General features: G+C 41.4%; 1 protein-coding gene across 2 annotated transcripts; it reads right to left on the bottom strand.

Annotated features, from left to right (window-relative positions):
* Positions 1–1,040: 1,040 nt before the first annotated feature.
* On the bottom strand, positions 1,041–26,352 carry LOC139794358 (lutropin-choriogonadotropic hormone receptor). Of its 2 annotated transcripts, XM_071739820.1 has the most exons (11): positions 26,101–26,351; positions 17,797–17,868; positions 14,921–14,995; positions 12,321–12,395; positions 11,660–11,734; positions 11,469–11,546; positions 8,947–9,015; positions 8,203–8,277; positions 6,860–7,045; positions 5,511–5,591; positions 1,041–2,414 (listed from the first exon to the last, which is right to left on the bottom strand). In XM_071739820.1, exons 1-11 carry the CDS (start codon positions 26,256–26,258, stop codon positions 1,166–1,168), a joined length of 2,193 nt encoding a protein of 730 aa, XP_071595921.1. In that variant the 5' UTR covers positions 26,259–26,351; the 3' UTR covers positions 1,041–1,165. The 2 variants fall into 2 exon arrangements, with proteins under 2 accessions (XP_071595921.1, XP_071595922.1); XM_071739821.1 differs by lacking the exon at positions 8,203–8,277 and having other exon boundaries at positions 26,101–26,352.
* Between the last annotated feature and the right edge of the window lie 1,234 nt (positions 26,353–27,586).

Genomic DNA, 27,586 nt, shown 5'->3' with positions numbered 1-27,586 from the left:
CATTCAGTGGAAATAATTTGTCCCATAAAATGCAGGCAACAGCTTGCACATCTGAATCTCCAACATCAGTAGAGTGTGGTGTTGGCTTATGTCATGTGAACTGCCTGAGGGTGACAGCTTATTTGCCACTGACAGATCAGATATGCTGCAATAACAAAGGAATGCTCATTTCTTACTTCAATTAGGAACATAGCCACAAGTCTAGCATCAGGAAATGCATAGTGAAAAAAAAGATAAATTTTAATGGGAGATCACAGTCACTGTGGAGTGGAGTTGGACTGTGAGTGCTAAGGAGTCCCCTGTGCATCCCAAATGCCACTGGCACTGGTGATGCTGGAGAGTAAGCAGATGAAAATAATGTGTGAGACCGTCCCTGGAGAGAAAAACAGGAAGCAAGCACTTGCCTGTGCAGGCAGCAGCTATCCTGCTGCTGAGAAGGAGCCTTATGTGATCTGTGTCAGTGTATGTATGATAAAAGAAATACAGTCCTGTGGGCAGCAGGTGGGGTTTTACAGCAATTGCATCTCTTTTGATTTCCAGATTTCTCATACTTGTATATGGGTTAATTTTTTAAAAGTAAATTACTTACTGGCTCAGACTAAGATCTAATGAAAACTGCAAAATTACTAGTTACCAAGGTTCAGCAGGTCAGCTTTTCTCCTTGGTGACATCTTTATAACCTATTGCTTGAACACTTCTTTAATTGGGAGTAGGTGGCTGTGTAGTTGGAAGCTTCTGTTGATGAAATGAAGGCAGGCATCTAATTTAGTGACCATTTTTTTAACCTAATGATACCAGCACAGCTGATAGAGGTGGAAAAGGAAGGTATGAATCATAGCAGACAGGCTTAAAATATCCCATAGAAGCCAATCTAGAGAGAACACAGACTACAATCACCCGTTAACTTCTAGAGCACCCTGACTACTCCTGGGCAACCTTTGTTCCCCCTGAAGAAGAGTTTTCCCTAATAATCACCTTCCATGTGTATTTCAAAAGAAAGAAAGAAAAAATATAATTCTGAACATCATAACAGGTTTGTTGCATAAGAATTATTAATTGGCATTTTTATTTATAGTGAAAATATCAAGACAGTATAAAATAATTCCTAGCCACTAGAATAATTACAGCTGGACTTGCAAAGTGTTACATCTACTTGCACTTTGGTTTAACTTTCGTTGTAAGATGTCTTCTCTTGTACTGCAGGGTATGGCTTCTCTAGTGCTGACAAGAGCAGCAGGGCTTGTGAGGCTTTGCCGGGGCCTGTGGCTGAGGTGCCATTCTTGCAGTTGGAGGTATGGCCCGAGAAATAGTTCATCCTGTAAAGCTCTGCTCGGCTCTTACAGCAACCAAACCTGCTCATCAGCAAAAAGAAATCCCTCTGAAAGGCTTTGGTGAAGATGGCATACAGAAATGGGTTTGCACAAGAGTTTACAGGATAAAATAAAACCAGCAAAATCTTGGAGTTTGTCACCGTGATCAGAGGCACTTTAAAGGCAGCAGATATGGCAAAAAAGGAGATGGGGGCCATGCAGGTAAAATCCGTGAAGATCAATATTGCCATTTTCTTGGCGACCTTGGTGTCTTTATTGGCAGCTACCAGCTCTGGGTTCTGAACAGCTACGTAAATCTTAATGTAGCAAGCACAAATGACAATGAAGGCAACAACATTTAGCACTAAGATCAGCAGTATATAGGCTTGGGAAAGACCCGTTTCGATATCCATAGGTAAACAGATGCTGACCTTCATGTAACTGCTGACCCCTAGGAGAGGCAGTCCTGCTATTAAGATGGAGAATACCCACCCCCCCAGCATGATGGGCACAGCATGCCTCAGCCTCAGCTTCCTGTCCAGCTGCATGGCGTAGGTGATGGTGTGCCAGCGTTCCACAGTGATCACCGTGAGGGTGTACACCGAGAGCTCGCTGGCAAACACGGTGAAGAAGCCAGCAGTGCTGCAGCCACTGCCTGTTTGCCAGTCTATGGCGTGGTTGTAGTACTGGCCACTCGTCTGGGCATCCACGGAAGCGATCAGCAGCAGGTAGAGCCCCATGCAGAAATCAGCAAAGGAGAGGTTGCACATGAGGAAGCGAGGAACAGTGAGCTTGTAGTGGCTGGTTATGAGAACCAGGAGAACGGTGAAGTTGCCAGCGATGGCAAGGATGTTTATAAACCAGATCAGGACTCTGAGGAAGCCGTATCCCAGGATGTCTTCACAGGGATTAAAAGCATCTGGTTCTGGGGTGCACGTGAGTGTCTTAGGCTGACAAAAGTCATACTCGAAGTCAAAGCCGGTCATTTCACCGTCATCAAAAATGGTTGAGTAGCTGTAAGGAGAGGTTTCTTCATCTGTCGCAAATGGGTACATGTTCTTTTCTGCTGGCCACAGCGATGTGTTGTAAAAGTCATCTCTGTAACTATTAAAAAATTAACTCTCCACAAATAGAAGTGAACTCCTTGTTATGTGCTGCTTGCAGTCTTTTGTAATATACAACAATAACAGTTCTTTTAAACCAGCTTCTTCCTAAATGTTTTCCTGCACAGTTTTTACATATAATGAAACCTTGTAAAGATGCCTTTTGTTTGGGCCACTGCCTTGGAGAGCAGCAGAGGTCAGTCATATCCACAGAAATGCTTACTTATAAAACTTACTTAATTAAAGTACCCTATCTTGATTGCTTTGTCAGCAGCCATCTTTGTCATCCTGCCAGCAGACTGCAGTTCAAACTACAGTATTACTCTTAACTGATGGATTATAGGTTTGATCCATATAGGTTTATCAGACAGTTATAGAAGGCAAACTAAAATAATCTAAGGGAGGTAAGGGTGCACAGTTAAAAGCCTTGGGAAACGCACTCGCCAAAGTCTTGAGGCTATGTGTGACTTGGGAAGTGCTGACGAATTCAGTGTTTGCAGTAGTGAGGGGTAGGAGTGCATGGTTAACTAGATAATGTTGATGACTACAAATATATTAAGTAGCGACTGGACCCACTGCCCAATTATAAATGTTTTTAGATGTTTAGAGTAGTTCTCTAATCTCCCAGTCATCAATAGTATGGTGTTAAGTGTACCAAAGAAGAAATATTTTAAAAACAAGCACTACAGTCCCTTCTGATTCCCTGCCAGAACACATACTCATTTCACAACTGTCCAGTCATCCCAACTGTGAATGTTTGGTGGGCAAACACTCAATCTGCAGTACGAGACCTGCAAAACCTCTCTGCTCAGGACAACTCTTCAGAAAACTGGCAGCTTTGTGCTAACTTAAAATGCATGCTTAAACTTCCATGTCTGCTGAAGCATGTACCTTAAACTATTTTTTTGGAGTAGGGTGTTACCTTGCCAATGAAGCTGAGCTGCTTATCAGCTATTCCTGTTGGGCAAATAACTTCCCAAATTTGTCATTCTAAGTCTTCTCTCCTGTCTTTGTTTTAGTTGGAACAAAGCTAATTATCTTCCTACTAGCTGGTATAGTGCTGTGTTTTGGATTCAAGGTGCTAGTAACGTTGATAACACACTGATGTTTTAGTTGATGTGAAGCAATGTTTATATTAAGTCATGGTCTCTTCAGCTTTTGATAGTGCCCTGCCAGCAGAGGCAAAGACTGCAAAGCAGCTGGGAGGGGACACAGAAATGACAGCTGACCCAAACAGGCAAAAGGGGTATTCCATCCCACATGATGTCATGGCCAGTATGTAAATCGGTGGCCAGGGGACACTGTGGCTTGGAGACTAGCTGGGCATCAGTCAGCAGGTGATGAGCAGTTGTACTGTGCATCACTTGTTTTGTGTATTCTGTTTTTACTATTTTTCCTTCCTTTTCTGCCCTATTAATCTTTCTCAGCCCACTAGTTTTACTTTTCTTAATTCTTGCCCCCGTCCTACTGGGAGGGAGGAGTGAGTGGCTGTGTGGTGCCAAATTGGTAGCTGGCGTTAAACCACGATATCTCCTTACATTAAAAACTGTCCCATGCCTTGCTTTTACTTGCCTGGCTTAAACTGGAAGAGCAGGGAATATGTTTGACTCTTTACTAATAAAAATTGAGTGTGATTTTCTCTAAGGTAAACATTCTGCCATGTGCAAGCTGGTTTGGTTTTTTTTCCCCCTAATAATAACTTGGGATTGTCAGTTGATTTGTGATGTGGTTTCCAAACTTTTCAACTTACAGCCTTTTAGTCCATGATTCATGACTTTATTTCCATTTGCTTAATGTAATGTCTGCTCAGAGAATTGTTGGGATTGACACCAAAGCAAAAAGCTTCAGGAGCCAATAGACTGGGCAGAGTATTTAATGCACAGCAGGAGTGCAACAGATGCTAATCCAAAGCAGGGGAATTACTCTGTCATAGGCATCAGTGCTTTGTAATCATATTTCTCACTGGGGTGTCACTTCACTTGCCTTCATAATGTGATATAATGCTGTGTTTACCTCCTTGCCTCATCTTGCTTCTCCCAACAGACACCCCTGATAGAGACAAGATATTCTTGCTCCTGTTGAGTGCCTGGACTTTGCCTTTTTGTAGTTCTGAAGTACTTAAGTTTTGCAATTAGGAGCAGAGTGGACAGGACTAAATGAGGCAATCAAAAACTCTGCATGCTGGCAGTAGATGAGAAGTGGTGACAGGAGAATCAAGACAGCTGTTGCTTTAGAAAAGGCTAAATAAAAACAAGGAGCAAGTGTAGGAGGCCTCACCAACCAGCAAACAGGGTAATATCCAAGGAAGTCAGCATCCCAATGGTTCAGTCACGTTTCAGCTTCATTTAGCTGTTGGAATTTTGTGACCATAACCTTATTTTTGTAGACTTTGCAATGCTCTGACCCCCACCTCAGGGCTAAAGAGAAGTCCCAAGGTCACCCATTTAGCTGTAGAGGGATAGCTAGCTGCAAATCCTTACATTTCTCCATTAAATACTGGTTTAGATCCTGTGTCATCCAGCATGGGCAACACCACAGTTTTGATGTTAGCCTTTTACTCTGTCACACTGGACACTGTTAAACAGTGCTGTGATGATATGGGAAGACATATTTAGAAGAGGCAGACCAATTGCATGGGCTCATCACACTTGTAACTCAGGGACTCTGCTTTTCCTGTGAAAAGATACTGACATACAGTCTTCAAAATATCCTTTCTATAGTTAAAAAAAAAAAAAAATACTAACAGCAGCAGCTCTTTGAATCACAAAAACAACAGAAATTATCTTTGGACATGAAAAGTCTCCATGTAGGCCATTAACTTCCTTGAATATTTAATCACTATTTTGAAAGTCTTTCACAAATTCAGAAGAGAAGCTGGAGTCATGAGTAACGCTCATGAAATTATGTTTTTTCTTTCCTTTTGAACAGTAGAATCACGAATCTTGGTTTAGTGATAGCAAAATTTCCATGGTGCTACTTGTAAGGGGGACTGAACAGGCAGCGAAAGACATGCTGTTCTAGGAAAAAACACAGAAACAGCAGGAGGGGGAGATCCATATTTGCTACTCTCAGCATCTGTATGCAGAGAGGTACTTACGCTGCTTCGTTTGTTGGTTTCCTCATGGTGCTTTCACACTCCTTGGAGAAATTGTCAAAAATGGAAAGCATTGGATTTTGTCTGAAATAAAGATTAAAAAATGTTTGGTTTCAGTCTGAATTTGGTCAAATTCTTATCTTATCTGCAACTGATCTTCACAGACATATAAGGTATGGTAGAGTTGGCCTTACAGCAGTGTGAACATTGTGGTAGACAAGCAGGGAAGAGAAGGCTTCAAATACTGTGACAGTAGGCAGTACCTCATGGTGGGCATGAGGGTGGTTTTTCAGCTTGGTTGTTGTTTATGATGTAGGTTTTTTTACACTGAAATAACTTCAGTGGAATTAAAAGGTGTGTTTTGCCTTATAAAATATTGTATCAAAGTAAGCTGGATTCTCCACCACTATGAACAGTATAAGCTGACTTTTAGAGAACTGCATATTAACAAATCCTGGGAAGCTGGCCTGATACTCTCTTTTAAAAACTGTTTAGGGGCTGGAGGTAGAATTTAAACGCTGAAGCAAAGCAGTTTGAAAAGTACAAGTTGAAAGATGACATATTTGGCAAAATGTCTGGTTCTGGGACTCTGAAAATATGGTCCAGGTACTCTACTAGTGTGAACAGAATTGTCTTTGTCTGACCTCTTGGCTGTGACAGTAGAAAGAGCCAACAAAAGCACCAAGTTCTTTTGTGTACTGTTAGGAGAACTGGACACCTGCAAATTATTCAGAGTTTAATGTATAATGAGATAAGTAAGATACCAATCTAAGCCCATATGTGATGCTTATAACTAAGAGGATGGCAACAGAAGTTGTTTTTTCTTATAACATTTTGTAGATGTGGTGTAACCTTCACCTCCTCCTTAATGTCCTTCAGCAGTCCCCTCTTGTTGATACTGACTATTGTTATCTGATAACACTGGAATTAAACAGAGTAAACTCCTGCAGGCTTGTGTCAGGGCCTTATTTTGGTGGGTAACTGAGAGCCTGCATTTTCTACTAGGTCATCATGTCACTTGAACAACTTGTTATTGATGGACATCTATCTTCCATGTGCCAGTTGGCTTTTTTATTGATACCAAGAAAAATTTAAGCTTCAAGCAAACTTAGAATAATGTTCCTGCTGGTGGATCTTGGGCACAGAATGAGATCCATTTCTGTTCTAAATAAATAGAAATGACTTTCTTGGCTTTAGCAGACATCTGTTGTTCCATGCAAGGCCTTGTTATGCAGCACAGCTTCCTTGCAACTGGAATAAGGATAATCAGACCTCATTTACTGAAAAAAGCAGATTTGCCATTTCAAAACTTCTGTAGTACTGTGATACAATAACGTGCTATTCAGACTTACTTTCCTGTCCTTAGATTTCGAAAGGCACAGCAGTGGCTGGGATATGTCAGAACAGCTTCCAGAAGACTGCTGAATTTATCCAGTGGTGGCAATCTCTTTAATGAGTAAGATGATGTTGCATTTAAGACTTGAATGGCCTCGAGCCCATAACTAGGCAGAAACTCCAGAGCTGTTGAAGAAATATCCCTGCAAAATAAAGAGAGAGTTCTCTTTTCTTTTCATACACACAAAAATACTACCAAAGCATGACAGTAGGTAAACAGTGACTCTTTTTTAAAGGTATAAATCTGCAAAGCCACTTCAGCATGTGATACCCAGTTCAGAAACATTGTCTGTGAAACTACAGAGCAGTGGAGTAAGAGCATCCCCATGGCCCAGGAACCCTGTTGAGGCAAGGAGCTCACTTTTTCCTGGGGAAAAAATATCCACTGCTCCCAAGGATGTGCCCTGGCCCCTCTGAAAGCCACTGTGCACAAAGTGAAGGATGGCTCCCTAGAACAAAGAAAGTCAGAAAAAGTTGGTCAGTGTGACTCTCCAGCCAGCTAGCAGGTAGGACACCCTCCTAGCTCTCTGCTTGGCTCTGAAGGGGTGTTCTAATTGTTTTAATGAAATAGTAATTAATGAAAATACATAAAAGAATCCACCATTCTTGACACAACAAACTTAAGCCGTTTGGCATAGAGTAACTTCAGGCTGTTTGTCTGAGGAAAGGCCATCGATATGACTGAAGATTTTCAGAGTCAGGCCATTAAATGGGAAAGAAGGCTATGGTTGTGAAAGTCATTATTAGTAATGCCACGTACTGTAAAGCACCAATAAAGGGAACAAAATGGCACGTGCAGCACAGAGAGCTATTTACAGAACCACCCATTGTGTTTTATTGAATGGAGTTACAGCCAAGTGCAACCCTCCAGTAAGTACTTGACTAATAGTGCATGAGGAGGCTAATAATGTGTTTTATTCATCACAGGCTTATAGCCTGTAATCAACCAGTTCACTTTTATAATCAAATTCTGAATTAGTATATTGTAAAAACATAGTAATCCTTCCAAAACACAGGTTACTTGGCAATGTCAGACAAAACAGAAGTAAATCAAAGGTGAAAATATAAGGGGCAAAGGTTGATGCCAGTGCTAGAACTGGTCATGGTACAAACTGAGTCTTCTTCCCTGAAATTTTATGGCATTTTTTGGACTTGTTTCCGTTTCACAAGCAGAGGGTAAGAGATTAAGTCTCCTTCCAGACTCAGAGCCTGTGTTTCCTGAGATGAAGCCACCCACATAGCACAGCACAGTTCCCAAGGGACACCCATACACTCATGCTATGGATCAGTGAAAACTTACAGAACATCTGGCCCTGTGGCCCCTCTCAGGGCCTCGTTGTGGATCCACCTGAGGTTCTTATTGTCCTTCAGGATTCTGTGGAATCAAACATTAATTCTTTATGTCTCTATTTTAAAATAAACTTTGTGGTCTCTTCTTCCCATCTACTTCTTCATGATCCTCCCCCTCACCACAGTGGTTGCTGTTGCAGTATCTGGCCTGTGATCACTTGTATTTCTCAGGTGACCTCTTCCTCTGCTGAGGCCATCAGACCACTATCATCTACACTTAATTCTGGCCATCAAATTTCTTCTGACCTAAGCCAGAAACAACCATTCTGGTTCCCTCACTGCAGCAGAAGCATACAAAAATGCAGCACAAGTTTTGCCCAAACCAAGACACTATTACAAAGCATTTGAGAGTAATTTAAAAGGTATCGATGTTGCCAGCATAAAATCTATATTTCTGAATTTGGACTAGCATTTCAAGCTTTCCACTATTTCTGCTAGGTTTAGGCATTTATTAAGTTTTATGAAAACTGATAAACTTTTCTCATAGAAACTGCAGCACTCTAAGGGACAATATTTCAGGAAAATCAGTAAGTGCTGCAGGATTAACAACCAAGTTTCAGTGACACTGGTAGATGCAGTTTTCTAATGAGTATCAGGAAATGCAAGCTAATGCCAGCTAAAGGAAGAGGCTTTGACTGTATTTGAACTATTATTTACTGTTTAAAAAAACTCTGAGGAGGGGAAAGATACTCACAATTGATTCAGTTTTGTCCCATTGAAAGCATGGCTGTGGATATCTTCAAATCCATTTTTATATAATTTGCTGAAGATTAAAAAAACATGTAAGGGAAATAGATTTGGAAAAGACAAGATGCTGTTATGTACTACAGGTTTCAAATCTTAGTGCTTCATTCACTTTAATGATTAGAGGGTCAGACTTGTAAAAGACACAGGTAACTACTGCTCTAACTATAACTCTAAAATTAAGATAAAGTTGCAGCTTCAATACTCTAAGCACCTTCCTGCTGAAGAGAACTTCTGCTTATGCACAGATCCTTCCTTCTTCCAAGGGGCTCACCTGTGCCTACCTTGAGCTCTGGTCCAGAAACATGATGTTAGTTCAACTACCTTCCTGGCACACAGACAACAACCTGATGCAGAAGCCCTGGATTTTGAGGTGTTAGCATATGTAAATGAAACACTGCAATGGCCAGAGAGATGTTAGATGGAAAGCAACAATAAAGCCCAGAAGGTGCTGCTGGATGGCAACCCTCTGAGGACAGACACATCTTCCAGAAGCCCAAGAAGCAGATTTGCAGAGAGGCAGGGGTGAGTTGTGCATCATCCAGCAGCCAGTGAGCTACCAGCTCCTCCAAAATACTGCTCTCAGGCTTGATTTGTGCTGTGGAAACCTCACTGTTCCCTGTGCTGCACAGGAACATTGGGCACCACCCTGGGATCTTGATTCTCCATCCTGGGGTCAGACACCTAAAGGGTGAGCTCTGCTGCACCTGATGCCCAGCTCTTGTACTTTCTAAGGAAATATAACCTATAGGTCTGATTTCACTAACAAACATCTATTTGTGATATTAAGTTCACGTTTCAATACAATAATTTGTATATAATATTTTTTTCCTTAATACAAAGCCTTAATAGAAAATATGGTGGCATTTATAAATTAAACAGTATTTTTGTTCTTGCTTTTACACTTTTTTTTGGAAGCACAGAAACTGGAGCTGTGGAACCTGCTCCTGAGAAAATCTGGAAGTGTGGGGAGTGCCTGGCTACAACTGATACAAGAAGGGTCTATCTTAGCATAGTGCTGAAATTAGTAACTTCCTTTAAAAACAGTGATAGACAGGATCGATTTCCTCATCCACAGGACACAGTAACTGTTGGAAAGACTGAATCCCTTGCTTGTAGTGCAAAGAATGTTTCCCCATGCTTCAACAACTGGAATTACTTCAGCTAATCACAGCTAATGCCATGAGGTGGAGTTAACATGTAGCTCTGCAGTTAGGACGCTACTGATAAGGCAATTCTTTTCTTCTTGTGGCAAGCCCTCTGTCAAAAAAGAATGGGAGAAAAATGATTGTTGACTGTTTCCTGGCTGAGTTAGACTCACTCCCATTTAATACACTTTGGGGTTACAGTGAAATTTGTAAGTACCTTTCTACATTTCTGGTATTAATTTTCTTGCATCATTCACAGAATCATAAGTTTGCTCCAGTTACTTTGTGAACTTGCTGGTAGGGGAGAGGCTTATAAGATTTAAATGTTGCCCTCACCTAAGCAATTGGTGCACTTTAACATTGTGTAGGAGCAGCCTTTGGTCACATTTATGCTCAGTTCCCCTAATGGTTTCAGAATGCATTGGGCAATACATAAAATCTGTGTCACAATTACTGTCGTGTTGATACATCAGCCTGATGAAGGGCCCAGTCAGCCCATGTGCACAGCTCATTTGTGGGTGCAAAACAAAGCTCCTCATTTGGATGTGTGCAGCCTTTTAAATATCAGTCTGGTGCCCAAAGGCTGGCTTTACTGGTGCCCAAACTGATGTTTGTGGCTACATGAAGCAGATGGCTGGCTGCTTCCCTCTGTTGCTCAGCTGGTCCTTCCTCAGGAGACCTCCATTTCATCCACCTACTGCAGAGAGCCTTCGTTTGTGATTTTTTTTTCCTATTTCAGCACTTCTTTGTGGAACTTCTTGTGAGGACAAGGGTGCTGCAAAATCCACACATGGTTTTTGCTCAGCTGGCAGCTGATACCTCCCCTTGGCTTTCTGCTGCTTTTTGGGTTCTTCAGAGGGGGCATCTCAGTATCAAGCCCACCAGTCCCAGAGGTGGTCATAGCAATGAATCCAGGATTTGTTAAAGGGGAAATCTTGGTGTGGAGACTTTTTCTCTCTTTTCCTCCTCTTCAGAGGAATCCTGTGCAAGCTGAAGCTCAGCAGAGTTAGATCAGTAGTATCAGTCTGGTCTGTCCCTGAAAGCACTAGTTCAAGAAACCTCATCCCTGAGGGAAAGAGCTGGCATCCAGCACAACTTTTGGATGAGGACTTGGATTCCTCCTCCTGTTTTCTTTCCTAATTTAAGTTGGCTCCTTGATGAAACCCTGCTCTTTTGCTTGAAGAACACCCCTCTACTTCCTAAGCATTTAAAATTTAGCTCACAATACTGATATAAATCGAATGGGGTTTAATTTCAGGATTTTTATAATGTCAACCTTCTCTCCTCAAGCAAAAGGAACTGGAGCTAGGTTTATCTTACTCACAGTGTCAGTGATTCATTGTTCATTCCCTGGAAAGCATTTTGTGGTATAGTTGTCATATGCAAGTTATCACAGAGTTCCCTTTGGAAAGAAAATAAATAATTAATTAGTTTTAAAAAAAGATAATTTTTGTTAGTGACTGAGGAACAAGATGGAAAGGATTCACAGCTGGCTTAGGCTGGGTCTCTACTTACAGAATAAAATGAGCTTCTAATGAGAAGATCTGTGTCAGATCTGGAAATTGTCTTATTCCAGTATTACAAATGCTCCTAGAGAAAAACAAGAGAAAATGTTGTTGCAAATGCTCCTATTTGCAAGAGAAAAAATTATCAGAATGGATGCAATAAGAAACTACCTTGATAGATATAGATTTGCCAGTTTATTAAAAGGTGAATGACAAATATAACAAGTTTAAATTAGGCTCCATTTGTGTTTCTGAGACCTATAAATATTAAGTTTTATAGCATCCTCAAGCATTGTCCTGTAGAAGCAGCAAATGTTCTCCCTAGATGAAGCACAAGGAGATTTTAGTTACCCCTTTTGTATAGTACCTTGTCTATCTGAAAGCTTTAATCTAGAAATAGGAACTTAGCAGAATTAATTAGAATTAACTTGCAGACTTTACTACTGTTTTGTCTGTAACTGCTCTGCCCTCAGTTACTTTATTTCCTTGCCTCTTGAAAGACCTCAGTACCAGTTATCTGCCCATTAAAGCTAATGTAACCAAGGTATGTAGTTTCAGTGTACTGTAATGCAACCTCCCCTTTTTTAATACTCCCTTTTGTTACTTGTCCACTCCTTTAGAGGAAAAAGAAAAAAAAAGGCAAACAGGAAAGAAACAGAACTCTTCCTTACAAGTACTTCAGCCTTGGAAGGTTTCTGAATGCTCCGTCCTCGATGTGCAACAAATTTTTCGTGTTCACAATTAATCTGTAATGAGGGAAAAATATCTCAGTATGACAACTGTTATGCATTTGGGAGGGTCCTGGGTTTTGCTGGTGATTTGCCTTGTCAGATGACAGCAAAGTGTACATTATGGCAGGAGCATCTCCTGCTGTGAACAAACTTTCTTAAAATGCACGATAAATTTATTTTGAAGCATTATTAGTAATAAAAAATGGCCTGTAATTGTTAGGTAGCCCACAAATGACAGCAGCTCTTCAATTCCCACATTTCACTGAGCTGAGATGATCTGGACTGGATATCCTGGTCACTAGTGGGATTTGGAATTTTGCTGTCTTCTGCTGGTTCTTTGGAACACATCTTTCAGGGCTCTGGCATGCCTAACACACAGCTTCTGCTCCACCACAGGGGCTCAGAGGCATGACAGTGCCACCATCATAATGGCTGTGCCTCCAACAGGATGTCTTGGAGGTGGGGATGAGCAAGGACCTGGGGCTCTGTGCAGATCCTTGCTGGCAGTCTGTGCCTGGTCCTTGCACTGCAGTCAGAACTCTGCCATCATCCCTTGCTTCCATCATGTTGCTGATGCTCCACCTAGCCAGGAAAGGCAGTTCCACGGATGCTTTAACTGCACCACAGTCTTTATCAGAGCAGTGGAGAATAGCACCTGATGCCTGCTTAGATCTGCAGAAACTGGGAGATGGAGATAAGCATGTGAGAAATAAAGTTTCATGCTTGTGAGAAATACTGACCAGTCACTCAGAAAATGAGTCCTCTCAATCAAGGAGCACTTTCTGCAGGTATGGTATCTGGTAAACCTGGATGTTTGTATAAAAATCCAATCACTGTAGCCCAGCTCATGATTTATAAAATTCAAAGGTTTTAGTGTATGAAATTGCAAGAATGGTTTAAATCCAAGAACTACATTGAGCCAACCTACCCTGATCACACAATCAAAGTGGTTGTGAGTGCAGCTTTGGACATCATGCAATGTAAGGCATTTAGAACATTCAAGATTCAAAAAGGTTTTCTTGCTAGGCTCCTGTAGCTCTTCAGTGGTCTTGCTTTGGTTTTTTTGTTTGGGGGAATGACAGGCAAATGACAAACTATCCCTAATCAAATGGATAATCAATACCCAGGGGCTACTGGTAGCAGCCAGCTGAGTATGAGCCAGCAGTGTGCCCAGGAAGGTCAAGAACATCCTGGCCTGCAACAGGAACAGTGTGGTCAACAAGACTAAGGATGTCATTGTCCCCCTGTACTCAGCACTGGTGAGGCTCTCTTGAGTACTCTCTTCTGTTTTAGGTCCCTCACTACAAGGACATTGAGGTGCTGGAGAATTTCCAAAGAAGGGCAAGAAAGGTGGTGAGGGGTCTGGAGCAGAAGTCTTCTGAAGAGCAGCTGGGATAACTGGGACAGTTTAATCTGGAGCAAAGGAGGCTCTTTACAGCTATCTGAAAGGAGGCTGTAGTGAGATCTGGAGTGGTCTCTTCTCCCACATAGCTATAGAAAAGAGGAAATGGCTTGTGTTGTGCCAGAGGAAGTTTAGAATGGTTATTAGGAAAAATTTCTTAAATGAAAGGGTTGTCAGGCACTGAAACAGTCCCCAGGGAACTGGGAGAGTCACCATTCCTGGAGGTATTTAAAAGACATATAGATGTGGGGCTTAGGGACATGGTTTAGTGGTGGACTTGGCAGTGCTGGGCTAATGGTTGGACTCGATGATCTTGAAGGTCTTTTCCAAACAAAATGATTATATAGTTCTAAATCCTTTATGACTTCCCTAAACTCACCACTGAGCCCAGAGGAAGTTGGACCCAGGCAGAAGTGGGCGGCTCCGTACCTCTTGCTTATGTGAGCAAGTAACTGGCTTCTAGGGAGTTCACATATAAGGAAAAAAAAAGAAAAAGAAAAAGACTTATTTATCCTCACTTATAGCCACTTGCTGCTCATGCTGTATGAAAAAAGCAGTAATGAGATACTGAATCAGATTTATAGTTTCCAATTTCACTAAATATTTCAGAGCATTCTCCTGGTCATTGCTTTAACTCTCTCTCTCAGACGTGTGTGCTACGCAGGCCAAGTTTTGAACCAGGACATGTTCTGTTTGATCAATATTTTAGTGCTCAAAAGATGAGCTATGCATACTAAGCAGCAGTATTTAAATACTTTACGCCTTTGAAAAAAACACATCTTCAAAAAGGAAGATATTTGTCATCTGTTGTCGCAAATTGTTTCCCCACTTAAAAAGCTCAACAGTGCTGGCAGAAGTAGATACAGAGCTCCACTCCCATCACTGAGCACGCTGCAAGCAGTGGGACTTTCTATACATGGCTGTCTTTACTTGATTTACATCTCCAAGGCTAGACCATACTGTGTGCTTGCTATTTTATATGGTACATTGGAGAGAAATGTTTCTTGTCACAGATCTAACCCAAAGCCAGCTGAAGTATAAGAGGAAGATTTGGTCTGAGAATACTCCTCTGCAGACTGTTTACTCCTTGATGATCCAAAATCATGACACTGATGCTTTTTTTTTAACTGATGCTTACATTTCAGACAGAGTGGGAAGGCTGTCAAATGCGCTCACTTCTATCCTCTCCAGGGAGTCACTCTGAGAGATTTCACTGTAATGAAAAAGGCAGACACAAAGCAATACATCAGCAGGAAGGGCACCTGAAATCAGCTTTCCACTTTGTATTTTCTTCTTTTCTACACAGCTGTTCAAGCCCCCAAACCAATTTTTGTTTGGCAGCAGTGTCAATGCCTCACCATGGACATGTCAAGAGCAGATGCCAGTGGGGTCTGAGAGGGATCAGCCTTTTGATGTCATTAGAGGTATAGCAGTACCTCTGGAACAGCCAATCTCCATTTTCTCAGTAAATTGCAGGTCAGGTAGTGACTCAGAACCCGGACTAATGTAAACAGAGTGAGCCCAAGTCTGTGAGCCTCTTGTTTCTGTCTTTGGTCCTGATTAGTGAGTTTATTTGCCTGGGAAAGGATGCAGATAATATTCGGTGGTGCTTGACACTCTGTTATTAAGTCAGGGTGATGGTCATCTAACCCACAGATGGAGAAATACACAAATACATGAATATACATTCACTGCATTTTATGAATAATTTTTGGATTTGATTGCCATTTTCATTAAACACACGCAAACTGAAAGGCAGTGGCTCTTTTCCATCATTACACTGACCAACACAACTTTCTGTAGCCACTGTTGGATTTTGATGCACTGCTGTTCCTGTTCCATGCATCTTGTTAATAATAACTGATGCTGAATATAGAGAAAAAAAATTCCACTTCTTTGATAATTGCTAAAGGCTTCCTAGTGGAAGATCTTTGAGGCTACACAAAATTGACTCCATGCAGTATAAACTATAAATTGATGCATATATAGGGGAAATGTCTTCAAAACAGTGTTTTCTCTGGGCAGAATTGACTGAAAGTGCACACAAGCTAAACCTAAGATCATATGCTGTCAAGAAAAAAAATATTTTCTAAATGACTGGAATGTATCTACAAAACCACTGAGTATTGTCACAGTCACGAGTTACTTTATTTCAATTAAAATGACAAGAAAACAATTCTTACTGATATTGATATAAAACCCCTTAGACCGTAATGAATTATTCTTTTAATTTGTAGTGGCAAAGGAGGATGCACACCAGAAATCATATATTAAACATGTACTTTCTTACAGAAATATTCAGGATTTTTTCCATAATCATAATTTCTGGAGATTGGTATTTTTGCTAGTGTTTAAGTGAAAGGTGGATGTAGAACAAGTAGCCTGCTGATCCTCAGAGACTCATGGGCTGGGAGGGATGTGCCTGCTCACGGACCTTAAGGACTCTTTAAGGTACGGGGTCTGAAACAGCCCTTTCACAGGTACTTCCCTCCTGACAGCCACTGTCTTACCATTTACATATAGTGGAATGACTTATGGCAATGAGAATAATTTATCATCTGATTTGCAGATGGTGATGAATTTTCAAATAGATGATTTAGAGATTTTTAATTGAAAAATATGCATTTTTTCGAAGTAACGTTAGATCTCAATGAAATTATGAAGTGTTCTATTGCTTCACTTCAAACAAATACACTGATGTCTATGCTTTTAATTTAGAGAGACACATTAAAATGGACACAAAGGAATCAATTAAATTCTCTTTATGGAAGGGAAAATGTCAATAAGCAGAACAGACTCTGTGAAGAATAGGATTTGCATGCAGTTTGGGAAAATTTAACCTCAAGTCATATAGGTAAGAGAAATTTGTAGATTTAATTTGTCTCCATCTGAAAGTAGTAAGTACTCATTAATCATTCAGATGCAAGTGAATGCAAGAATACAGTGCCATTGGATTGAGCTAGAATACTTCCTTGCACTGGAATACATGCAACTGTGTTTAGCTTATTTTGCATTGCTAGAGACAGAGGAATACAGAATTTATAATTTGGCCAATACTGTTTAATGAATGAGCATTAAAAGCTAAACTAGTCCAGCTGAGTCTATGCTAGCATTTGCATTACTCTCATCCTTCCAGTCTTTATCTTCAAGAATGCACCAAAAATGTGTTTCTCACTTCAGCTTTTTGTATCTTTGAAAATAAATTATGTAACATCTAATGTATATTAAAATATCTGATGCACTAAATGCTTGTCATAGGTGAAGAGAAGCATAAAAACTGCAGCTTGAAAAGAAAGAAGAATCATTTGTGCTGCTGCTTAAGTTCTGGAGGAGTTCCTTCCCCTGTTCTGCATTGCACTGGTGCAACTTTTGCTTTATAGACCCCTCACTAAAATAAAAAAATATTAACTACTGGAGGCTCAAGCCTGACATCTTTCAGCTGGAGTAACAGAAATAAGGACAAGAACAGTCAGATGAGTCTTATGCTCTGAGTCCTTGATATAAAATAGGTACAAAGAAGGAGAAGCAACACAGGCCCAGTGTGCAAACTTACAGCTCTTGTAAACCAGAAGATCCAAGAAAGAGTTTAGTACTACAGATCCCCTGCCAAACTTACCTTTTGGTGCAAAACACCAAAGAAGTATCTTATCTGAGTACTATATAAATGTATAATCACAGAATGGTATAGCTATCATGGGAGGGATAATGTTTTATGATAGATATCTATCCCTTCTGCACCTATCATAATTTATTAAACTGTATCCAGTTCTCTCCAACATGCTTAATATTTCATCATGTGATCTGTGAAACACAGAAAATCACACCTTTCAACATCTTTTCTATGCTGCTTACAAGAAAAGACAAGCAATGTTCATCCTTCCCCAGTGGATGTTTTTTTTTAACAGTATGCTTTAACAACACATTTTCATGGTATCGTAAAAATCTGTTATTTGGGATGGAGGTTTATAATAAATTTGCTAGCAAGAAATTAGGGGAAGCCTATAAAAAACTTACATGATGAAGGCATCTCTAAGTCCTTCAAACGCGTGTGATGGGATGACTTTTACAGGCAGGTGAGTAAATGATCTGAAAAACAGAAGGGAGACAAGGATTGTAAGGCACGGGGGCTCCTTGTTTACTGATTGTACCATTATGGTGGGTAGAAAAACAATAAAGCATAAAGCCACTTCATTTTGCCTCCAGGCTCCTGTTCTTCTGGGAACCATTCTTCTTACCATCGATCTCAGCTAATTGGAATTCAAAGGATATTGGGTCATTTCCTCAATAGCATAAATCTGAGACTAATCATTGTCAAATCAATAATAATTATTACTTATTAAAGCAAATTAATAGCCTGATGGAAGTTGTCTACTACATTCACAGTCAAGGGAAGTTTTAGGTTATTTAAAGTAAGCTCCTCAAAAAAAGGTGCTTTTGAGTAATGCTTTTTCTCTCTAAAATAGTATCCTTGCATTCTCTCAGCAATATCCCTGTAATGTTGCTGTTTGGTGCCCTGAACTCACTGGCAATGCTCTCAGTACAAACAAGACTAAAAAGATTTGAATTAGGCTTGATGTGATAAATTTTTGCATTTTGTGAGTTTTTTTTTTTTTTTTTGTATGCTTGTGGGTTGTATTTTTTTTCTGTTTTCTGTTTTCTTCATAAATTGCATCCATATGGTTAGTTGATGAAAAGCAAATGTATATATTACTGTTTAATTTGTTAATTACTCTAACTGAGAGGTTAATAATTATGTGGGAAACAGATCTGCATCTTACCAGTCTACTCCGTACTTGAATCACAGTGCTGTTACCAGTCACTTTATCTAGCCATGACCATACTCTCCTGATAATGGCCATATGAAAATATTTAACATATTTCAAGACATTATCTCTGTGCAGACAGATAATTGTTCCATTTTACTTTATAATTAATAATATCTGGTCAGCGACTTGTGTTAAACATCCTTTAACCACCCCTTCAAGGTTTTTTGACTGAAATGTTTCTGTGCTATTCATATTACCTGCCTTATTTTCCCTTGTTTCATAATAGGCAAATTGTAGTGATTTTCCAAATAGTCTGCATGATTTGGGCAGCCAATATAGTTCCCTTGCCCCCTTGATTCTTTGTCAGTAAACTAGGATTAAAAATGATTCCTTATTTAAGACTGACGTAAGGATATGTATGTGTTGGGTCATACCTGTCTCTAGAAAGATGCTGGCATGTTGTGTTTTGTGTGAGGTTTGGTTAAATCAGAAATGAAATTAAGCTGTGTATTTTGAAAAACGTATTTGTCTCCTGAGGGGCCAGACAAATGGAGATAATCCTGTAGTAGGGCTTGATACTCTGAGCCAAAAGAAAAACAGCTTCAGGAAGAAAAAAATGTAGGAGCCAAGAAATTATTGCTATATAACCCTGGCAACAGGAGCCTTTCGATAACTGCACCATCAGCTAGGGCTTTTGCAAAACACTTTGCCAAAAAACCCTTGTCATTTACAAAACAAATAGAAGTGTGACTGAAAGCACAAAAAATAAAAGCCAAGGCTTGGATCTTAATTACATCAAAATCTTTAGCCCAAAAGCCTCCTACCTGCCTACAACACACCAGTGAGCAGCATGGTGGTTGTAAATTCCCATCATGTGAGGCTCAGAGCCTTTGGCAACGGTGCTCTGAGCTCAGCCACCTCAGCTATGTGATTAAATTTAAGTGAGATGACCCTGCACTTTTATTACATACTGTAGTTAAACTGCATGACTGTACTTAAGCCATTCTATATTTCAGCTTCATTGGTTCTGGGTTTTAATTCTCATGAGTTCACCTCGATAGCTGGGACTGTGAACTCATCTTCACTGGCATTACCTTGTCCAAAAGTATTTTGCAAAACAGCAAGAACAAAGGTAAAAAGGCAATTCATAACCTGCCTTCTCTCTTCATCCTCCAATTACTGGTGCACCACGCACTTCCACATCAGTAAAGATACCTTAAATTCACCAAAAAGGTGAATGTTCTCATTCCTACTGTCCACCTTACATTTTCCATATGCATCCCAAATCCTGCCTGTGCTAAAGTGAAATATCTTGATTTAGATTCCTCTTTCTATATTCATAGCATTTTGAAGAAGATCCTTTAGATTGCTGAGCACAATCATGGAATCATTGAATAATTCGGGTTGGAAGGGACCTCTAAAGTTCATCTAGCCCTCAGCAACCCCCCTACAGTAAGCAGAGACATCCTCAACCAGATTGCTAGGTCCTCAAAGGCTGCTAATGGCAACATTTCCCTTGTCAACTGATGTAGTCACTCCATTCTAGAAAGCCACTAGGTTGGTCAGACAGTATTTGCCCATAGTAAAGCCATGATGGCTGTCATGAATCACCTCCCTGTCCTCCATGTGCCTTAGCATGGCTTCTAGGAGGATCTGTTCCATGCTATTTGCAGGCCTCGCAGAGGTGAGGCTGACAGCTCAGTAGTTCCCAGGGTCCTCCTTTCTACCCTTTTTAAAAATGGGCATGATGTTTCCTTTCTTCCAGTCACCAGAGACTTCACCTGACTGTCATGACTTTTCAAGTATCATGGAGAGGGGCTTGGCAACCACATCTGTCATGACTCTGGGATGCATCTCATCAGGTCCCATGGACTTATGTATCTTCAGGTTCCTCAGGTGGTCATGAACCTTTTCTCCACTTACAGTGGGGACCTTGTCTCGCTGGTCTCCATCTTGTGGGCCATCAACATGAGAGCCATGAGGAGAGAGGTTGCCACTGAAGACTGAGGCAAAGAAGTTGGTTAAGTTGGTTAAGAAGTTGGTTAAGCCTTCTCCTTGTCTGTTGTTACCAGTTCATCACTATGGCTCATCAGGGAGAGTATGCTTTCTTTAACCTTCCTTTTCTGGTTTACTTACTTTTAGAAGCCCTTCTTAGTTTTTCTTTAAATCTCTTCCTAAGTTCAATTCTAGCTGTGCCTTGGCCTTCCTCATCTCATCCCTACACAACTGGACAACTTCCCTATACTCTTCCCAGGATACCTGTCCCCTCTTCCACTGCCTCTGTAGGTCCATCTTGCCTTTTAGTTTGATCAGCAGGTCTTGACTCAGCCGTGCTGGTCTCTTTCCTTCCTTGCCCAATTTCCTACACCTGGAGATTGAGATGTCTTGTGCCCTATGGAAAGCATCCTTAAAGATCTGTCAGCTCTGTTCTGCTCCCTTGTCCCTGAGGGCCATATCCCATGGGGTCTTATTTACTAACTCCTTGAAGAGCTGGAAGTTTGCTTTCCTAAAATTCAGAGTCCTGACTATGCTTCTCATCTGTCTCGTATCCCATAGGACAGTGAACTGCCTGTGTATATGTATAAGCATTTAAGATAATACAGTTCTGAACTGCTTGTTGCAGACTTAATATTCTTCCTAATGTGCAGAGTAAAGTGAGGCCTAATCTCACGTGTCTCTGCTATTGAACATGACTGATGTCTTTGATAGCACCCAATGAAACTCAAGCAGGTACTAGCAGGAATTAAATATTGATTTCTTTCTGATGGCACTCAGACTGTGACACTCAGATATAACCAGTTATTTATCTCTCAGAGCTGAGGAAGCTTTTGGGGGGGGGGGGGGGGGGAAAGAAATAAAGGAAAGAAGAAACTGTGTTTTACAAAGCTACAAAGCTTTTATACATCTAACTTGCCCATACTACTAGCCTGACTTCTATAGCACATTAAAGGAGGGACATATTCATCTTTAATACAAATTAGCAGGGTTTGAAGGAGTGTTGTTAGTTACAGGATGAACTTTTAAGAAAAAAACATAATGTTTCTTTCATAGTTAATACATCACAAGTTGTGTGCTCATACTCAGTTCTGCCATTAAGCAGCTGACAATGCTGCAGCTCCAAGTAATTGTGAGACTTCTCATCACTGGAGAAGGGATGGGCAGAAAGGAGTGGGGAGCCAGCCAGCCTTCCTGGCAGTCACTAGCCCTTAGCAGTTCTGTAAATCAAGCTGGGTTTTCAGAGTACATCATTCTAGGCAGTAAGGTTTGAAATGGCTGGGCTAAATATGTGTGAGACTCTTCTAGACTGACCAAATTCTATCCTTGCTTGGTAACTACAATACAGTCCTCTCTTCAGCTAGCATTTTTCCTGTGGTTTTGGTTTCAAATTTTCAAATGAGTGGATTTTTCGGGATGGTTATTTTCCTGCCACTTGGAATACTGAGGATGACAGAAATCATGAGAACAAATCCTCTTCTGGTTCCTCTGCTGTGAATGTATAGACAGAGCAGCAAGAGCTGTCCTGGAAAATGTTCATGGGGCAGCCTATCTCAAGGATAAAGTGGTGTGGAAAAAACCACTATTGTCCTTTTTTTTTTTTTTTTTTCCCTTGCTTCTGAGATATAGCAGAGGCAACTTAACTAAACAACAATTTTTATCTGCTAAAAGATAAGCTTCTTCTCCTGCACTACTAAATAGACAAACTCCAAGAGAATTTCGAGAAGTCTTAATGCCCCAAGATTCGGGACAACTTGTATTTGTTCTGATAAGGAATCAAAGCTCAAGCCCACTCATGTTGCTGGAAAAAATCTCTGTATTGCAGAATTTGCTTTTTTAAACAAGTGATTAGTTGAACTGATAAAAATTTAAAAGCAATAGGCATGAACGTGTTACTGTAGTAGGTAATGACATCTTAGTGTCATTATTTTATAGGATTACTCATATTTCTAATACCCAACACATGCATAAGGTAAACTTGCTGGGAGTGGCAAATATTTTATTCTGTGGTATCCTTGGACTTAATTGAGAAAGACCTGCAATACTGATTAAAACTAAGACTGAAACCACATCATTTTCCTATGATTTTTATCAGCCTCTGGAGGCAATGTGAAGTTTTGGCATTGATTTTTAAAGCCCTGTGTATTGGGTTTTATCTACCTGTAATGTGAACTATGATGCTGCATGCATCACACAAGCAGCCAGGGTATTTTCTGCTAGTAATACATTGCCTCCTACGGAAGACACTTGGGCCTGAAACTGACTTCTTCTGTCAGTCCAAAAGAGCCAAATATGCCCTCAGTGATGAGGCAGAACTGCATCCTTGTTCAGCCTTTAGCCACAAATTTTTGGATTTGATGCCTCATTACACGCCAATACCTGGGACACACTAAGGCACAGAGAAGTGAACATCACTATGAAATGAGGTTTTTCAAACAGTAGAAAGGTGTTAGGTATCAAATGCCTGTCACTGTACAGCTAGAATTGGTGGAGTTGGGTGCCTATCAATTTAGACTTCACTAAAAAATACGCAAGTACACCTGAGACTTCAAATCATGTTTTGTTTCAAAATACAGTGTATTAAAGATTGCTTTTCTATTGAGGCTATGAAGATGCATAGATGCTATAGCCAAAATGGCATACAAAGGTGTCTGGATAACTGATCTTCTATAGTGTATGTCTAACATCCAAATTAAAAACAGGAGCCTGCAAAAAATTTGGTCAATTCAGGACTGTATAAAACACATCACTATGCAACCTCTCAGGTGTCTAATAATTTTGAAAACTGTTCCAGTAGTAATGACATGGCAAGAATAACACAGATAAAGAAAAATGGCTGAAATTTCCCTACAGGATATATACTTGGGATATAACAAATTATCAAAAGTACATTTGGAAGCAAGGCTCATTACAGCATCAGAGCTTGAATTACTAAGGTATAGCTGGAGAGATACATTGCTGGTTTGGTTTTTTTTTTTCTTGACTGACCATACCAATAAAAGAACTTTTCTAAGGGCTGCCTTGTGTGTTATAGTGGCACCAACAGAAGGATGTGAGTATCCCAGGAATTGTGCTGGGACAACCTGGTGCAGCAGTTTTTCCCCAAATTATTAGTGCACTTGCAAGCACTATACAACAACTCCCCTGATATACAGAGGTACAGATGTGATGATGAGGGGACAAAAGTAACTTTCTCTGGCTTTATCTCTCATACACAGAGCTGTACAGGAGGAGAAGAGAGCAAGAAAGACTGGTAAAGTATGGAGAGGGATTTAGTGCTAAGAAAGCTGGAAAAGCTGTATCAGAGGGGAAAGAGTAAGGGAAAGACAAGAGCTAAGCAGATAAGAAGACACTAAGAAAATCAAGGGCTAAGGTGAAAGGAAGGGAGGCTTAATAAGTAAAAAGACCTCTAGTGTTAGTGACCACATTCATTGCTACAGCTCTGCAATTGTATGATAAATACAAGCTTTCTATTAAAAACAAAACAAAACAAAAACCACAAAGAAATGTAAATTTAATAGTAGTTTCAGGTTCAGTATAAATCAGTCGAACTGACCTGGAAGCAGAAAGAGTTGGCCTTGTCTGCAAGTGCAGACTGGAAGACAAGATTTTTTTTGACACCTAAGTGTAAATATTTATTATGTGCAGGTATTTGTACCAGTATTGAGCAGAATCCTGGTTGAATCCTTTCCAGCTGTAAAGCTGGTTTCTACAGCCACCCTAATAGTTGGACATTATGTACATTCATAGAGATTAAATGTTATATTGAAGGTTGAAGAGAAAAATTACCCTTATTTTGCCCATCATTTAGCTCTGTTGATCCAAGTGAAGCACAAATGGCACTAGCTATAAGCCCATTATCTGTCTTAACCTGATAACCGAGATGGATGTAGTTTCTTATTGGGGTGAGAGGTGGAAAAATAAAAAATAAAAGTAACAATAAAAAAAAAAAAGATATAAATTCAGAGCTCTTCATAATCAGTCTGGGTTGTGATGTGCATCACCCCAATACACATGCTAGATCCCTGCAAAAAAAAAAAAAACCTTCCAATTTGCCTCTGCTGCTGCAGGGTTCCTCAATGTGGCTGATTCATTGCCTTCTCTGCCTGGGTAGAAACACCAGGGAAGAAACATGCTTGGTGCAACAACTACAGAGTTTCTCCAGCATGCACGGGCTCCCTTTCTCTGACACTAAGGTAACACATAGAAATGGGGTGGAAACAAATTCAGGACAGTGATTCTTCTAAAAACTTACTTTGGAGGAACGAGCCACATGGCTCTAGATTCATACTAATTAGTATTTCTTGCTAATATTCATTCTTGAGATAGGGAGAAGGAAAATAGGAGATCGGGGGTAGTATCATCCCTGGAGAATTTCAAAAGTATGTTACATTTACAAACAAAACAGAAGAAATGGAAAACACCAGGCTTTGTTACCAAAAGGAGCACAATAGAAAATCTCAGCTCAATTCAAGCACAGATAACCAGGGGTATCTTAGAAATGACAACTATGCTGTTTTTTGTTTAATTCCATATTTTGACACCACAATTGTTTAGATCAGTGCTGTAACTGAACCTGTAAACAACACAACAACTCTTGAATACCCGAATATGTGAATTATTTGCTCTGGTTTTGCTAGATCATCAGCTTGGAGTAAGGTGTAGGAAAGATGAATGTGACTCCTTGTTGTAATTTAGCTGTGATTCCCAGAGAAGCTGTAGGCACAAAGCTAGATGAACCACTCAGCAAAGAATCAAATTGCTGTCAAAGCTCACAGCAGCTTTTTTACCACCAGAGAGTAAAAAAAAGATTACCCACTAACTTGTCAAAGGATTGGACCTAGAAAAGAGGCAACGAGCACTGCTGGGAAGATTTTTACACGTTAATATGGGAAGCATAAAACTGCACAAGTTTTGTGAAGTTCTTCACATGAAGTTGTGAGAATTCAGTCCGATTTGTGAAAGAAAAAACCCCAAACGCCAGAACTGGCAGAATGTTTAAGATCAAATACCAACCTTTTAATGAGGTTTCATTAAAGTTAAGATACAACCCCTACAAGGAGCTGTTTTTGGAACAGTAAAGGCAGGTTCTGCCTCCTGCCACAGCGAGAGAATATAGAAAGTTCCACAACGGCACCACAGACCCGCGTGTTACTGGGGCTGCCACGCTGGTTCGAGAGCGTGGTGGTTTTTGCCCACGGAGAAAACATCCCGAAAAGATGTGCCTCCTCTTCCCCAGGAGATAACACTGTCCCCCGGGTTCCCAGGCGCCCAATTCCCAGGCAGGCTTCAAAACCCCAAGTTTTCCAGCCCCAAGCACACCACCTCTTACCACCTCTGCGGCATAGGCGATGCTCAAAAACTCTACAGCCGAGCCGGGAGATTTCACGGCGGTGGGCAAGGCACCTCCGTTCCGCGGGGCGCGGACTCCCGGCCCGCCCACCCGGCTCTGAGCAGTCGCTCACTCCCGCCGACGGTGCCCCCTGCCCGTCCCACCTCTCATGTAACAGCATCTTCCCCACCTCTCACCCCGGGTTACGCGCCCCGCGGTACTTACGCGCGGGCGGGCGCGGGCAGCGCCCCCGGTGGCGGCGGGGGGCAGCGCAGGGCGCCCTGGCTGCAGGCGCAGCGCGGTGGGCAGCGTCCGCCCGCCCCGTCGGCGGGCAGCGGCGGCAGCAGCAGCAGCAGCAGGAGGGGCAGCAGCGCGGGCACCATGGCCACCCCGCTGTGCCTCTCACCTCTGCCCGCCCGCAGCCCCCGGGACGCAGCCGGCGCCCCCGGCTCCTCCCGCCCCCGCCCCGGGGCGGGATCGCCGCCCTCCACCGAGGGGGAGCCGCGCCACGGCCCCCTGGGCTTTCCGGAGCGCAGTGTGGCGTTACTGAGGAAGTTTGGATGCAAAACCGACGGGTGGCCAGAGAAAACTTTCCCTTGATTTTCACGGGCTCTGCAACCGGCTCCGTCGCCGCGGTCCTCTCCCAGGAGGGCCAGGAGCAGAAGTGATGTTCTTCGTTCCTAGAGGTGGTACTTGGCCAGTGGCATCGGAGTCAAGTACATCCCCGGCACTGCATCAGACTGCACTGCATGCGGGCAAACGAGTTGCTGAGATGGGGGGAATCTGGGCCCTGGAAATTCCTGTTTATCTGGCTATTAACTCTTATCAGAGCCTGTGTCTGGAAGAAAACCCGTCCTTATTAGAAAATGTTCCCTTAATGGCGTAAATGCTTATTGCAAGGGTACAGCAGCCTCGTTACTGGATGGGAGTGGATGGGATACAAGTACCCCTGTCAAATGGTCTCTGATGACTCCATGCAGAGTTGCTGTATTGCTGATAAAGGTTTATAATTTGTGGTCTGGGTGATCCAAAAGAGGCATCTCAGGGTGTGTGACTTTTTACTTTATGACCAATTATACCCTCTGTGTGGAAGAAGTATTCATACTCAAAACTACTTACCTATCCAGAGGTTCATTCATTTTGTAAGACACTGTTCCAGGCAACTATCCTTATTGCTGTTATTATTATCTATTATTACTACAACTATAGTTTCTGGAAGCCATAGCTAGAAATCAGGACCCTCTTTATGAGAAGTGATGAAGGAAACCACCCCAAAGAAAGATAATTGCTCCCCAGAGTAGGATTTGAAAACTACATAGAAGGCTATGGTTACATTGTCAAAAGCTACCACTATCTTTTCCTGTATACAGGAAAAAGACAAATAGCTGGGAATGACCCAGCACAACATAAGTTTTGCCTAAGAAGATTCTTCCAATTGTGGCTTTACAGTCATAGAATCAAATAATAAAGCCTTTTACAGTTTTCAGAGTGAGACATGGAATGAGGTGTGTGACACATGGGTGCTGCATCCAGAGGTATCCCTGTACTCTCAATGGGGGCTTGGGGGTGAGGATAGCAAGTGCTGAGAATTGCTACAGTCTGGTTTCAACAGCATGACCTGCTGCTTGGGCACCTGCTGTGTCCATCTGGATTGGGAACTGGAACAAAATTTCATGCGGCAGAGTAGGGTGGCAAAATCCTGCTTTGTTTT

Source organism: Heliangelus exortis, chromosome 3 (genome assembly GCF_036169615.1).
Source record: "Heliangelus exortis chromosome 3, bHelExo1.hap1, whole genome shotgun sequence".
In the NCBI taxonomy this organism is placed as follows: Eukaryota; Metazoa; Chordata; class Aves; order Apodiformes; family Trochilidae; genus Heliangelus; species Heliangelus exortis.
Note: the sequence above shows the minus strand (reverse complement) of the source record. Positions and strands in the feature narration are given on the sequence as shown.